Source organism: Ovis canadensis, chromosome 19 (assembly GCF_042477335.2).
Source record: "Ovis canadensis isolate MfBH-ARS-UI-01 breed Bighorn chromosome 19, ARS-UI_OviCan_v2, whole genome shotgun sequence".
In the NCBI taxonomy this organism is placed as follows: domain Eukaryota; kingdom Metazoa; phylum Chordata; class Mammalia; order Artiodactyla; family Bovidae; genus Ovis; species Ovis canadensis.
In genome coordinates this window covers 19752492-19766813 of record NC_091263.1, presented here as the reverse complement: position 1 = coordinate 19766813, position 14322 = coordinate 19752492, and the positions used below count along the sequence as shown (strand labels likewise).

The 14322-nt window shown below is 45.9% G+C and overlaps 1 protein-coding gene across 1 annotated transcript in view; it reads right to left on the bottom strand.

Annotated features, from left to right (window-relative positions):
• TGFBR2 (transforming growth factor beta receptor 2) overlaps positions 1 to 14322 on the bottom strand; it is an 89357-nt gene that overhangs the window by 19021 nt on the left and 56014 nt on the right. The window contains exons 4-5 of the mRNA XM_069561226.1: positions 5620 to 6419; positions 3649 to 3790 (exon numbers count right to left, since the gene is read on the bottom strand). Of these exons, the coding sequence (XP_069417327.1) occupies positions 3649 to 3790; positions 5620 to 6419 (942 nt within the window). The remainder of the gene's footprint in view (positions 1 to 3648; positions 3791 to 5619; positions 6420 to 14322) is intronic.

Below are 14322 nucleotides of genomic sequence, written 5' to 3'. Positions count from 1 at the left end.
TCTTCACTTATGAAAATCCATGTCTTGAGCTCCTAGGTGGAATCTTGTGGTAAGGGAGCTGGACCAGCTTGCTTCCAAAAGGTGCTCTTACTACGTCTGCACGTTCTCACCTGAGAAGAATATGGCTTCTCCAGTGTCATGCTTTCTCTTGCTCATGTTCCCTCTGTTTTCTCTTGCTCATGTTCCCTCTGTGCTGCTTGCACAGAGAAGACAGTTCTGAGGCTCACTGTTCCTTCAAGAGCTGATTTAACCCTCTTTGCCTGACCCTGTTGCCACACTATCTTTGGCCAACCTGGGCACTCAGTCTGGTGTACCCTGCCTCGCCTGCAAAAAAGTCTCCTTCAGTGTTCCAGGCCTGGTAAGCAGCACAAGACAAAGTCTAGTACTGAGTCCTGTGATAAATGCAGAAAAAAAGCAGGCAGCGCCTGGGCATCCAGGCCAAAAGTTTACTCTCAGCCCTGAGAACAGAATGCGGTCCTGTTCTCCAGGGAGGAAAGCTGGGATTTCACATTCTCCCCCTGCAAGAGAGTTCCCTGATGCCTAGACTCCTGCTTCATTCAGTCAGATGTCCAGCTCCTCAGAATAACTGGGAGGGAATATCAGTGGCTCTATTTTGTGAAATAAAATATCAATCTATAACTCACCACACTGAGGTAAGCATTTTCCACATTTCTTTTTCTGAAATGAGACTGTCCATGAAAAATACAGTAATTTCTATGTGGTATTTCAAGTTATACAAAGAAGTTTAAGCTTCAGGAAGGCCTTTTATATCCTGCCCTCTGTATAAATTAAAGCCTAATATCCACTAGAGTGGTATTACCTATTTTATGTGTAAAGAAAGAAACGTGTCTGAAAGTGCAAATATTTAAAAAAGAAAGAGGGGAAAAAGCCTGTTTCATCAGTGGTCAGCAAGCTTCTTTACGGAAATCTGTGCTTGTACAGCAGGGAAGAGGCAACACATCCTAGCTCCCCTTAGAAGGTGCTAACTTTAATGTACCTTCTAAGAAACTCTTTAAGTATAAAAGTCTCTGAAATTAAGATTAGGCTGAAAATCTGCCTTTACAGTTTTTGAGGCACACATACATGCAATAATAATAATAACACTTTTAAAAGCAGGCAAAAGAAAGGGGTTATTAACATGTGCGTTCACACACTTAGTCAAGAGAAGGGCTGTATGCTGGACCAAAGTGAGGATAGACAAATTACTTTGATTTTTGCAGCCTGATGGGAGAAACCGTACTGTGGGCTTAAGATCAAACAAAATGAGAACTGGGATGGCCTCTTTTCTGGTTCCCCAAAGCCGTCTGTTCTTATCCTAAAGGTTATGAGGCTTACTGAACAAACAGGACCCTGTTCCTTCCTTGGGAAAACTTGTTTATACTGTATCCGTTTTTAGATCTTGTAAAAGCTGGTGAACTCGGTTCTTCCCCACTAGCCAGAATTCTTCCACAGTCAGCAAATATCAACAGGAAAGGGCTTCAGTCATTGATAACTACGGAAGCAGGGAGCTCAAATCAGGCCTTAAGAGGGGACGGCAGAGACAGTCTCCAGCGTATGTTCATAGGACGACAAGCCGTTTTGAAAGGAGAGAGAGACCAAAATCTAGGTGAATTTATTCTGACAGTGACAGCGGCATTGTCTCCTCCTCCACAGTTCACACTGGTCTGGTCTAAGGATTCATTCTGGAGCTGTCAAAGCTTCAAGCAGAAAATGAGTCTCAGTGACTGAAACTTGGTTAAACAAATTCCACTGTGCAAGGAAAAATTCAGTTACTTTTGGGAATACTGTGGGGGAAGACATCTCATGCAGAAAACCAGAAAATAACTGGGTTAGCCAGACAGGAAGTGCTACGTCCTGTGCAGAGACTCAGGGATATGGGTGATAGGACAGCAAGGCTCCCAGCCTAGCCCATGCTGGAGAGTCAGCTAAGGAAGTTCTCAGCAGGAGGAATGATCAAAGCCAGCAACGGTGACAACCTAACCCACCTGGAGCAAAATGCTGGAGAGTCTGGCCCAGTGACCAAAACTGACCCAAGTGACAAATACTGATGATATTAAATATCCACGGAATAAAATACCCACAATCCCATATTCATGTAAACACAGAGTAAAATGAATAAATAACGGGCTGGTGAGAGAAAGGACAGATATTTCCCAAGTATCTATGAAAAAGTATGTAGAAGGGATAAGAAAAATAGAAAACCACCATTAAGCAAACATTGCAGTAATAATTGTTGTCTGTGAACTAGTAATTGACCCTAAAAATCAGCAGGCAAAATTATTATTAAAAAACAGGCCTAGTCTCCTTATTAAACAGGTGTTTAGTAGAAACAGGTCAAAGTGCCTTTCCACAAGATATGTATTAATTACAAATGGAAAGGGTAGAGCCTCCGCATGGAGAGAGCTGGTGCCGCCTTCGGCATGTGAGGAGACGGGACAGCACGCACGCTGGCGCACCAGCTGCATGTGGCACTGAGGGCGCGGCACCATTCCTGTGGCATTCCTGCCTGGAAAAGCACAGTCCCAGTCTAACCATGGGAAGGCATAGAGCAACTCGCAGTGAGAGGCTGTCTGTAAAATAACTGCTCTGAACTCTTGCCAAGGTCATGAAAGAAACAGGCTGAGTGACCATCACGTGCTGAAGGAGACGGAGGTGGCCTGGACACCAAGGCGATGTGGAATCCTGCAGCGAATCCTGTTCCCCAATTCTGGGGACTTGGAAATACAAGCGAGTCCTAGAGAGTAATTAAGGATATGGCACCAGTGTCAACCTCCCATCTTTCACAGCTGTACTTGGCTTAGGTAAGATGTTAACCTAACCCAGGGAAGCTGGGTGAAGAGCATATGGGAACTCCCTGTACTCCTCACGCAATGATTCTGTGAGTCTACAATTATTATGAAACAAAGGGTTAAACATAAAATTGGAGTTAGCTTGACTTGACTTAGCATCCGACCAGGAGCAAGTTAGGATATGTAAACTTCTAAGGTGAGACCTCAGATCCTGACAGTAACCACTGAGAGGAGGCTCAGAAAAGGATGAAGTGATGTGGACATCAGCCATGCCCATCTCCAGGAAGATAAGGGGACAATGCCCTCTAAAACATGACCTCCCCGGTACCCCTGAAGAATGCTGCATTCCTCAATAACCTCTCTTCTCTAGATTTTTCAAAACCTAAACAAATCCATCAAGCCATTCTGCTTGTTTTCTCTAGCAAAGGAAAGTTAAGTCCATAAAAGTAAATTTTAAGTAAAATCTATTTTCTGGACCTTTTAATTCTGAAAAACCTTAAAATACAAGAAAAAAATCAGGTAATATTCTGAATCATGGTTCTCATTTGATAAGCAGAAATGAATTCTTATAAATATTATTAGTGTTCCTCTCTTGCTAGATCTGTAGATACCAGTGGAGAGATAAGTCCAGGGAAAAGTAATTATATACTTCAGGAAAGGAGACAAAATGCTTTATGCTCCGAACCTGGCTTTCAGCTACAGAACCAAGGCTTTTTAGCACAATTAAGTGATTCCACATCATGCTGGAATATCTGTGTCCTACCAGATCTCAAACAGCTCTTCTGTATCCCTGAACTCGTGCTGAAGCAATGAGCACAACATCATTTGAAGGTGCACCAGGATGGTGGTCCACGCCTACCTCCCACGGCGTTGCAGCGAGACGTCATCTCCCAGAGCACCAGGGCCATGGAGTAGACATCCGTCTGCTTGAAGGACTCGACATTCTCCAGATTCATCCTGGACTCGAGGACCTCTGGAGCCATGTATCTCGCCGTTCCCACCTAAAGAAGAACACACACAGAGGCCCATCATCCAACTCCAGCTGTAGGTCTGCTTTCAAAATACGGCTGACTCTTGGCCCCTACAGGAGCAGTTAGTTGATCTGTAAAAAGCATGATGATTTTTAAGATAATGAGACCTGCATAGAAGGGCAGAGCTTATGTAATTTTTTAAAAAATAGGTTGTCTCTCCCTGAAAAACCTTGAAAGAATATAAAGAACAAATGCCAAAATAAGGAAATGGCAAAGCCCAGAGCTGCTGTGTCTAGGCTCAGGACACAAGATCATTATACCACGTGTGCCGTAACATCCTTGCAGAGAACCTGAGACCACACTGGTGACTGATACTTCCAGTGTTTTTCCAAATTAAATATCTTTTCATTCTTGAAACTGCAAGATACGAGGTGAAAATAATAATTGCCAGGATTCTTTTTGTCCCCTGAGGGTTGCGTTAATCTTCTTTGTTCACCCCACGGCAGGTTCTAGTGTGCCGAAGATGTCAGGTAATTACATAAAAGCTCTGCTAAGTGAAACTGTATGAAAGTATTTCCATTACAAGCTCAAATCTGGTCATTTTATAGTTTTGATAGGCATGCTGTGTGATTTTATCTGACAGTATGAAAACACTGTGATACGTAGGAAAAAAGAAAAAAATATTTCTAAGGAAAAAATCATTTGAGTGAGTGATAATGCAGCTTGTATAGACTGACTAAATAACAGTGAAGTCCTTCCCAAGGATCCAGGGGAATGTCAAGAGAGTTGATAATATTACTCCAACATAATGCTTTTTATTGTCATGCATGAGAAGACAATTTTCTTTTCAATAAGTTATGTCACGATTGGTCACCCTGGCACATTGATTTGTCCGAATTTCAACGTGCTTATCTCCTCACTGGACGTGTGCCCCTGGAGGGCTGCCTAAGCAGTGACAAGGCGCTCCAAAAGCACAGCCCTCAGCCTGGTCAGAGGAGGTGACGGTGCTCCCAAGACGCCACTCTCAGTCACAGCCAAGCTTCGGGTGTGTGAAACACGGGGCCCATCTTTTATAAAGGATGACAGCAGTGCTGTGTGTGTGCGTGCTAAGTCGCTTCAGTCGTGTCTGACTCTTGCAACCCCATGGCCTGTAGCCTGCCAGGCTCCTCTGTCCATGGGATTCTCTAGGCAAGCATACTGGAGTGGGTGACCACTTCCTCCTCCAGGGGATCTTCATGACCCAGGGACTGAACCCGAGTCTCTCATGTCTCCTGCATTGACAGGTGGCTTCTTTACCACTACTGCCACCTGGGACGCCCAATGGTAACGTTAGCCAGTTTCTAAGAGCTCCTTAGCCAACAAAGGTTTCCATTTTCATCTGTGAGATGTTTCAAAAGAACTCTCCCTTCACCCAGTCACTCACTCACTCTATAGATACTTATTGGTCTCTTTGCCTGTTCAAGGCCTTGTGTTGGATGTGACCAAAAGTGTGTGGATTTGAACTTCAAGGAGACTGCCTTTTAAAATGGTTTTTAAAAAAAAGTAATATAAGGACCAAAAGTACAGAGCAGAAAGAGGCTGAGTACTGCCCTAAGGAAAAAGAGATACTAGCAGTGCTTGAAGCAAAGAAAAAAAGTCTAAATGGACAAGAAATGAGGATTGACTCAAGGAGAAAATGGCTGTCCTGGATTGGGAAGGGTCCGAGAGCCAGGGAGAGAAGTGGTGCTGGCTGTCGGAGGCAACCTGGCAGGAGAGCAGGGCACTTCCTGGGCTGAGTGGATCCCCTGGATGAGGTCAGAGTGCAGGGCGGATGGAGCCTGAGCGGGAGGGGCCAGCAGCAAGGGGCAGGGCCACCCTACCTGCCCACTGTTGGCCAGGTCATCTACCGACAGGGTGGGGTCCAGCCGCAGTGAGAGCCCGAAGTCGCAGAGGCAGCAGGTGAGGTCGCCCTTGACCAGGATGTTGGAGCTCTTGAGGTCCCTGTGCACGATGGGCATCTTGGGCCGGCCGCACAGCGTGTGGTCGCTGTGCAGGTGCGCGATGCCGCGGGCCAGTGAGCCGCCTAGCCGGCGCAGGTCCTCCCAGCTGATGACGTGGCGCGTCAGGTACTCCTGCAGGTTGCCCTTGGCGTGGAAGGCAGTGATGAGCCAGTACTGCTTGCCCAGCTCCGTCTTGCGCTCCTCGGCCGTTAGGAACTGCAGGATGTTCTCGTGCTTGAGGTTGATGTCCGAGAAGATGTCCTTCTCCGTCTTCCAGGAGGCATACTCCTCGTAGGGGAAGATCTTGACGGCCACGGTCTCAAACTGCTCAGACGTGTTCTGCCTCAGCTTGGCCTTGTAGACCTCGGCGAAGCGCCCCTTGCCCACCAGGGTGTCCAGCTCGATGGGCAGCAGCTCCGTGTTGTGGTTGATATTGTTGGCGCAGGTGGAGCTGATGTCGGAGCGGTCGTCCTCCAGGATGATGGCCAGGTGCTCGCTGAACTCCATCAGCTTGCGCGGCTTGCCCGACTCCCAGGCTGGGCTCAGCTTCTGCTGCCGGTGGGTGCGGTAGCAGTAGAAAATGACGATGACTGCGGTGGCGATGCCCAGCGGTGGCAGGAGGCTGACGCCTGTCACTTGGAAGATGACCAGCAGCAAGTCGGGGTTACTGCTGGTGTACTCTAAGTGGAAACAAAGAGAAGCAGCGGGTCAGCAGGTGTGCCCTGGGAGGAAGTGGTCCACACCCCAGGCACTGTGTGTTTTCCCCATCAGCACAGTTTTTATGGACACAGTATGGTTAGTTTTTATTCCAGGCATGGATGCATGGATGCATGGATGCTTGTCCATCTGGCCATCTAGTCAATGTTTTTTACTCTTCCCTCAAAACTTAGCTTGGAAATCAAAATTCACCATCAACCAATCAGAATTGAGAACAAGCTGATTACAAGCTGAGAACAAAGCCTTCCTCACTGGCCTTTAAAAATGCTTTGCTGGCACTATTCACAATAGCCAGGACATACAAATAACCTAAATGTCCATCAAGAGATGACTGGATAAAGGTGTACATATATACACCTTTGTACACATGGAGTATTACTCAGCCATAAGAAAGAATGAAATAACGCCACTGCAAGATACATGGAGGGACCTAGAGGTTACCATACTAAGCGACGACAAATATCGTATAATATCACTTATATGCGGAATCTCCCATATGGCACAAATTAACCTATCTACAAAATAGAAACAGACTCACAGACACAGAAACAGATTTATGGTTACCAAGAAGGGATGGGAGAGGGATGGATGCGTGTCTGGGTTAAGCAGATGCAAACTGTTACACACAGGATGGATAAACAAGCTCCTACTATAGCACAGGGAACTATGTTCAACATCCTGTGTCAAACCATAATGGAAACCAGTAGGAAAAAGAGCACACACACATATATATGTATATATAAGAGAGTCACTTTGCTGTATGGAATTAACATTGTAAATCGATTATACTTCAAAAAGATTTTAAAAAACAGGAAGAAGGAAAAATTTGGTGATTGAATCTTGAAAACCTAAGTTCTTACTCACACTGGCAGGCTGCATGGGACCCAGGGTAGGTGGGACTAGAGGCTGAAGTGTGACGGGGGAAAATGGTTGCAGGAAAAGACTGAACTACAGGAGAAACAGAAACTCTTGTGGAGATACGGATGGCCCCTGTTACCCAGCACAGAATGAGCCTCAAGGTCAAGACTGAGGGCACAGATAAAATGATGCTGATGCAGTGTCAGCACCAGAAACCGCAGCAGACGCTGCAGAAAATAACATTCCTCTCCTGCAACTCCACCTGTACTCTCTGGACTCTCCAATGGGAATCTGTTCTTCAAGTGGACACCTGTCTGTAACAACGTAAGATGTCTTAAAAATACATGTGTCTGATTCTCTGCTTGTTCCTCCCATGAGAAAGTAAGCTCTACAGGGGGAAATCTAGAGGTACTGATCACCACCCTCTACTAAGCAGCTGGCGCAGGGCACTTAGATGCTGAGCAGACGTTTCCTAGAAGCTGGATGAATGATTAATGAGACAACATCCCTCCCTTCTTGGATAAAGAGGACGTGGTACATACAGACAACAGAATACGACTCAACCATAAAAAAGAACAAAATGCCATTTTTGCAGCAACATGGATGGAGCTAGAGGTTATCACGCTTAGTAAAGTCCGACAGAAAGACAAGTACAGTATGTTATCACTTACATATGGAATCTAAAATAGCACACAAATGAACTCATCTCTGAAACAAACAGAATCACAGACATAGCAAACAGACCTGTGCTTGCCCGAGGGAGAGGGCTGGGGAAGGGATGGATTGGGAGTTTCGGGTTAGCAGATGCAAACGAGAATGTATGCGATGGATAAATAACAAAGTCCTACTGTTTAGCACAGGAAACTATATTCAGTATCCTATGATAAACCATAATGGAAAAGAATGTGAAAAAGGGAATGTATACATGTATATCTATATTCCTTTATATATACATATTGGAATGTACATGTATATATGTATAACTGAGTTAATTTGCTGTACAGCAGAAATTAACACAACACTGTAAATCAACTAGACTTCAATTTTAAAAACTCCCTCCCATTCTCCACGCTGTTCAGCAGGGGTCGGCCAACTATGGCCCCAGGGCACAGGGGCTGCTCTCGTTCAGCCTCAAGAGGGATGGATTTTCCATTTTTAAAGGGCTGTTAAATTTAAAAAAAAAAGAGAGAGACACTAAGTAGCTCATACAACAGAGATCACTTCTGGCCCTAAAACATCTACTACCTGGCCCTTTACAGAAAAAGTCTGCTCGCCCCCCTTCTACTGCTGCTATTTTAACAACCTGCAGCGCACCGGGGAAATCTGAAGAGCTGTCTTGTTCCTCCAACGTGAATATTCTTTTATGTATGAGAAAACAACTCAATGAAAAATTTCTAAATATTAATTGCTAATTATTTAGCTGTGTGTCCAATTCATTAAAGGGGGTAAAACATCCAAATGAACTGGTCATGTCTCACTGATTGTTTTCCAGTTCCTGTCCATTTATGAAAAAGAACATTCTTTGCTGATTTCTAGTCTTTTTCGGGTTAAAGGAGACACAGAAACAGAAATCTGAAATTTACTGCTTAAAGAAGACTCTAGAAATCCCCCTTTCAATATCAGAAACCAAGTGTTACCTTCCCCTCAAATTTCCTGTGATTTCTTTTTGAAAACCTACACATAAAAATTTGGTGGGGAGGGAATTATCTATTAACATCTGTCAGTCTTGAAACTTCAAAGAGGTGGTAAAAAACCCTAACAATAGCAAATCAGGCTGAAAGGAAGCTCTGGGATGTGGCTTTATCTAAACAGAAGCCACCCACACCCTCTCAGAGTTAACCCCTGAGTTGCTCCTAGAAAAACCAGCAGCTGTGGGTATAGCAGGTACAAGTCAGCTTCACCTTTACTCAGGGAGCAGCAGGAAGTATTTCTTCCTGCCAACCCCCAATTACACATAGAAGAATAAACCGAATACAAATTATATACTTCTCTGTGTGCCAAGAGTTTTATATAGTATTTATATTTAATTGACAGAAAACCCTATGAGATGGATACTGCTATTATTATAAACCCCATTCTGCAGATTCTCAGACTCTGATTAGAGACGCCTGCTCTTAACCCCATGCCATTACTGTTTCTAAACTTCACATCACCGGGAGCCAATTAAGAATGCCTTTATACAAGCGCTCAATTTGATGAAGTGGCTGTCTTCACTTGGGGCTGGCCTAAGTGACTTCAGGCCGTCCACTAAGTGATCCCGGGGCATCCAAAGGGGCACATTTGGGTGTGCAGACTCCTCCCCTCGGTTCTTAACGAAGAACCAGAGTTGAGCAGTGTTCCTGCCACTGTGCAAGTCTCTCCTGTCTGGGAATCAAAAGTCTTACACAAGGAACAACCTTAAACCTTTTTGCTTTCTTCTCAGAACCCAGCATCCCAGGACACAGCATGTAGGGAACTAACATACAATTGCTGAACTGCTGGTACTGAGGGAGGAGGCAGATGGGCCCCCCTGCAGGATAAAGCAACTGAAAATTCATTCTCTATTGACTAAAATTCCAAGACAAGAATAGCAAGACAATTAAGGGAGAAGGCTGGCCTGCTCAAACCACATACTTCTCATTCCGGAAGTCAGGAAACCTCCCAGACCACACATGCACAGAAAAGCTCCCTGCAGGCCGGCAAGGGAGCTATGTCATGGGACGCTGTACCCAGAGGATCCATCTTGGCTAAGAGATGTGTAGCACACTTGGGAGGATCCTGAGATATACCAAATACGGACTGTGAACCAGGCAAATCAAAATGACTGGCCAAAGGAAAACCAGAAAAAAAATGCCCCATATAAGTGATTCAAACTGCCACGAGGATGTGACTCAGGGACTCTCCCTCTGAGTCTGCCTGTGTGTCGATCCATACATACTGTACTCTTTCCTGCTAATAAAACACTGTACTTGCTTCACTGCGCTCCACCTTTGTGGAAGTTCTTTTCTGCAGAGCCGAAGGGCCAGGGCCCTTGTCAGTGACCACTGGCCTAGTGGCTACGATCCAGTGCTTTCACTGCAGCAACCCAGCCCTGATCTCCGGATGGGAACCCAAGCCCTGCTCCAAGACACTGCAGGCCAAGGACACCCGAGATCAAAGATCAGTACTCTCCATCAGCTATTTCTTGGACACACAGGTAACCAGTGCTCAGAACCCGAGGTTCACTTTACACTCCCTTGTTGCAACAGGGGACAACAGTGGCCACACTGAGTTCTGGGGTTCCTACAAAGGGGGGGACGCCTCCCAGGCGCACACAAAGGTAGCTCTCAGCCTCAGCTCCAGAGACAGAATTCAGTGGGCCTGTAAACTTACATGGGCAAAATGACACCTTTTATTTTTTCTAATCTTTAACTAAAATTTCACATTTCCCAGCATGAGCCACAGATATTTTTATGCCATGTTAACGTTTCTTACAGAGGCCTCAACGAATCCTCTATATGCAGCACTTAGCCATTCCAGTTTGTTCCATCTGACGCTAGATCTTCTTACTTAATCCATTACTATAGAAGCAAAGATTACTATATCACAAATTTCTTAAGTCATTTGTATGGTTTAATTGTACGACTCTATGTTGGATTTTCTTTGAATTCCTGTGTGTGCTGTTTTAAAGACATCACTGTGAAGAGATCCACAGGCTTCCCTAGGCACAGCACGCACAGCACCAGAGAGCTCTGGCTAAGTGAAGGCATTGAGTGCTGGTCTCTCTGCCTGGGTTTCCTGGAGCAGAAACTTCCAGACGCCTCTGTTTCTGCAGGAACTGAGTAAGGGAGAAATGGTGCCAATGAGTGGTCCTCCTGGGGTGGTGTGTTGTACCCCAGGGACAAGGGTAGATTCTGCCCTTGTGAGGGCAGCTCTGCAGTGGAAAAGGATGGGAAACCCTCCTCTGAACTCTGTGAAGAACGGTGGAGGTAACCAACCCCTTATGGGTTTTACTGAGCTGAGTCCTGGGTCCCTCACTGTATCAGCAGCATCTCACTTTAGTTCCCCAGCAGCCTTCTGTTCACTGCCTAGTTTACAGAGGAGGCTACCGGAGGGAAGGGAGGGGAGGGTGGAAAGGAGGGAAGGCAGAGTGAGGGGTGGGGAGGGGAGAAACTGAGGGGGCCCCATTTCCTGCAGGTCTGATGGCTCCAGAGCCCGTGTTCTCTCCACACCAACAAGCTGTCTCCCCAGCAATGGACCCAACAGGCTGTTTCAGTTCAGTTCAGCTCAGTTCAGTTGCTCAGTTATGTTGGACTCTTTGCAACCCCATGGACTGCAGCACGCCAGGCCTCCCTGTCCATTGCCAACTCCCGGAGTTCACTCAAACTCATGTCCATGGAGTCGGTGATGCCATCCAGCCATCTCATCCTCTGTCGTCCCCTTTTCCTCCTACCCCCAATCCCTCCCAGCATCAGAATTTTTTCCAATGAGTCAACTCTTCACATTAAGTGGCCAATGTACTGGAGTTTCAGCTTTAGCATATTCCTTCCAAAGAACACCCAGGGCTGATCTCCTTTAGAAAGGACTGGTTGGATCTCCTTGCAGTCCAGGGGACTCTCAACAGTCTTCTCCAACACCACAGTTCAAAAGCATCAATTCTTCGGCGCTCAGCCTTCTTCACAGTCCAACTCTCACATCCATACATGACCAATGGAAAAACCATAGTCTTGACTAGGCAGACCTTTGTTGGCAAAGTAATGTCTCTGCTTTTCAATATGCTATCTAGGTTGGTAATTCCCAAAATTTCCAACCAAATGTGTCCCACGTACAGGAGCCCAAGTGAGCTGCAAATAAAGAGCCATTTGCAAATGTCAGAATCTTGATAAATATTTTTTAAGGACAAACGTCAAAGATAAATGTTAGTATGCCATAAAAACATACAAACTGGCAGAAAACCTCAAGGGGAATGTCCTTGGTATAGGTTCCTCCTGAGTAATTTAAAAGTAAACAACTTGCCTAATCCCACACACACACACCACAATGAAAAGAGGTCACTCCCAAGCTCTTTCAAGTCCTCTGTGAGGCCCAAATCCATCGCTGCTTGCCAAAAGGAACTTAACACTGAATCTCTATAATTTATTTGTTCTTCAAAAGAGTCACATAGTGAAAAAGACATTAAACTAAGGTCGAGAGTTAAAATGCTGATATGGATTGCTTAATGCATCTTGATGAAAACCAAATCCACAGAGCTAACTGTGCGAGAGGTGCGCTTACTTCACTAGCTGAATTGGCTCTGCAGTTCCTTGACTCAGTGAAGCAGTCTGGGCAGAAATTTACCAAGGCACGAAGTGACCCAAGCAACAGAAGGGGCTACAGATGCTCGCTCTCTGTGCACCTCGGTGCACTGGTGAACACTGCAAGGCAACCACAGAGCTGCTTGAAGCCAGCAGTGACACCCAGCCACAGAGACTCCCCCACGCCAGCATGCGCATCTAAAGCAACAGCATACATATGCAACTGGCTGAGAGCCAAGCAAGGAAGCTGTGCTCAGGAGAGAGGGGCTGGGGGAAGGGAGAATTTCCTGCCTAAAGCCACTGGGTTAATGGTGATATTTACAACTACAGCTCTCATTTACTGAGAACCTACTAAATGCCAAGCACTGACTGGTTTCACATGGATCATTTTGAAGTCCTGTAGCCACGCTGCTGGATCTGAATCAGGTCTCATTCCCAGACACACACATGGGGATCCTGTGTGAACAGTGGAGGCTGCCGTGGCAGGTCACTTCCTAGACACACTAACGGATCCTGTGTGTACAGCGGAGGCTGGCGTGGCAGGTCACTTCCTAGACATGCGCACAGGGATCCTGTGTGTACAGCGGAGGCTGGCGTGGCAGGTCACTTCCTAGACACACGCATGGGGATCCTGTGTGTACAGTAGAGGCTGGCGTGGCAGGTCACTTCCTAGACACACGCACGGGGATCCTGTGTGTACAGCGGAGGCTGGCGTGGCAGGTCACTTCCTAGACATGCGCACGGGGATCCTGTGTATACAGTGGAGGCTGGTGTGGCAGGCAGTGGCCAGCTGCAGGGGGAGTGTCCCTCAAGAGGGATGCTGACGGTAGCTCCCAGGATCTTCAGCCAACAGAGGGTTCAAAAGAACTTTTAGAGAAAGGACCAGAGTATACAGTCAAAGAGAAGGAAAGAGAGTAAAGAGAAACACTGAAATCAGAGGAATGGAAAACAAAGACACAGGAGGGATCAGCAACACTGGACAGACTCTGCTGCAGTGACCAACACACAGATGAACCTCGGTGACACTGATGTGCAGCAAAGGGCAGATAGAGGCCTGGGGGACACAGAATCTCAGGCACCGGAAAAACTTCTTGCCAGTAAGTTTGAAAACTTAAACAATACTGGTCAATGTCCTAAAAATTAATATGTGTAATTCACTAAAACTGAGCCCCCCCAAACTGAATAATCTTACAAACATTAAAGAAATTGAGTAGTTATAGAGGACAACTGTAATTTCGAATCTTTTTTAAAGCCCATGATTCACTGTCAAATTTCTTAGTACCAGTGACTGGATACACATGTCAGAGTTTGTTTTTTGCAGAACTGTCAACCCCCTAAACTTCCTACAATAAAAATGCCAGTGGACTTCTTATAGAAATGTTTGACCATTGTCAAAACAAGAGGGGAACCATCAGATATATCCGGAATGTGCCTCAATGAAATCAGTGGTCCACCTGTTTAAAGTCAATGTCACAAAAAATCAGAGACACATGGAAGAGTCAGAACAACTGAAGGCCATGCCTGGTCCTTGACTGGACCAGCAGTGACTTCACCGCTCTGGGGAAACTGAACTGTGACTGTGATACACCCCTGAAAATGCCCACGGGATGAGAAGGTGGCAAATGGAAAGGGAAAAGGTACGCAGGGGCTCATTGTTGCACTCTTTCAGCTCATCTGAAAGTTTCTTTTTTCCCAGTAGAAACTGGGAAGTATCCAAAAACATGGGGGCAACAGTGTTCCCCTCAAAGCCCCTAAT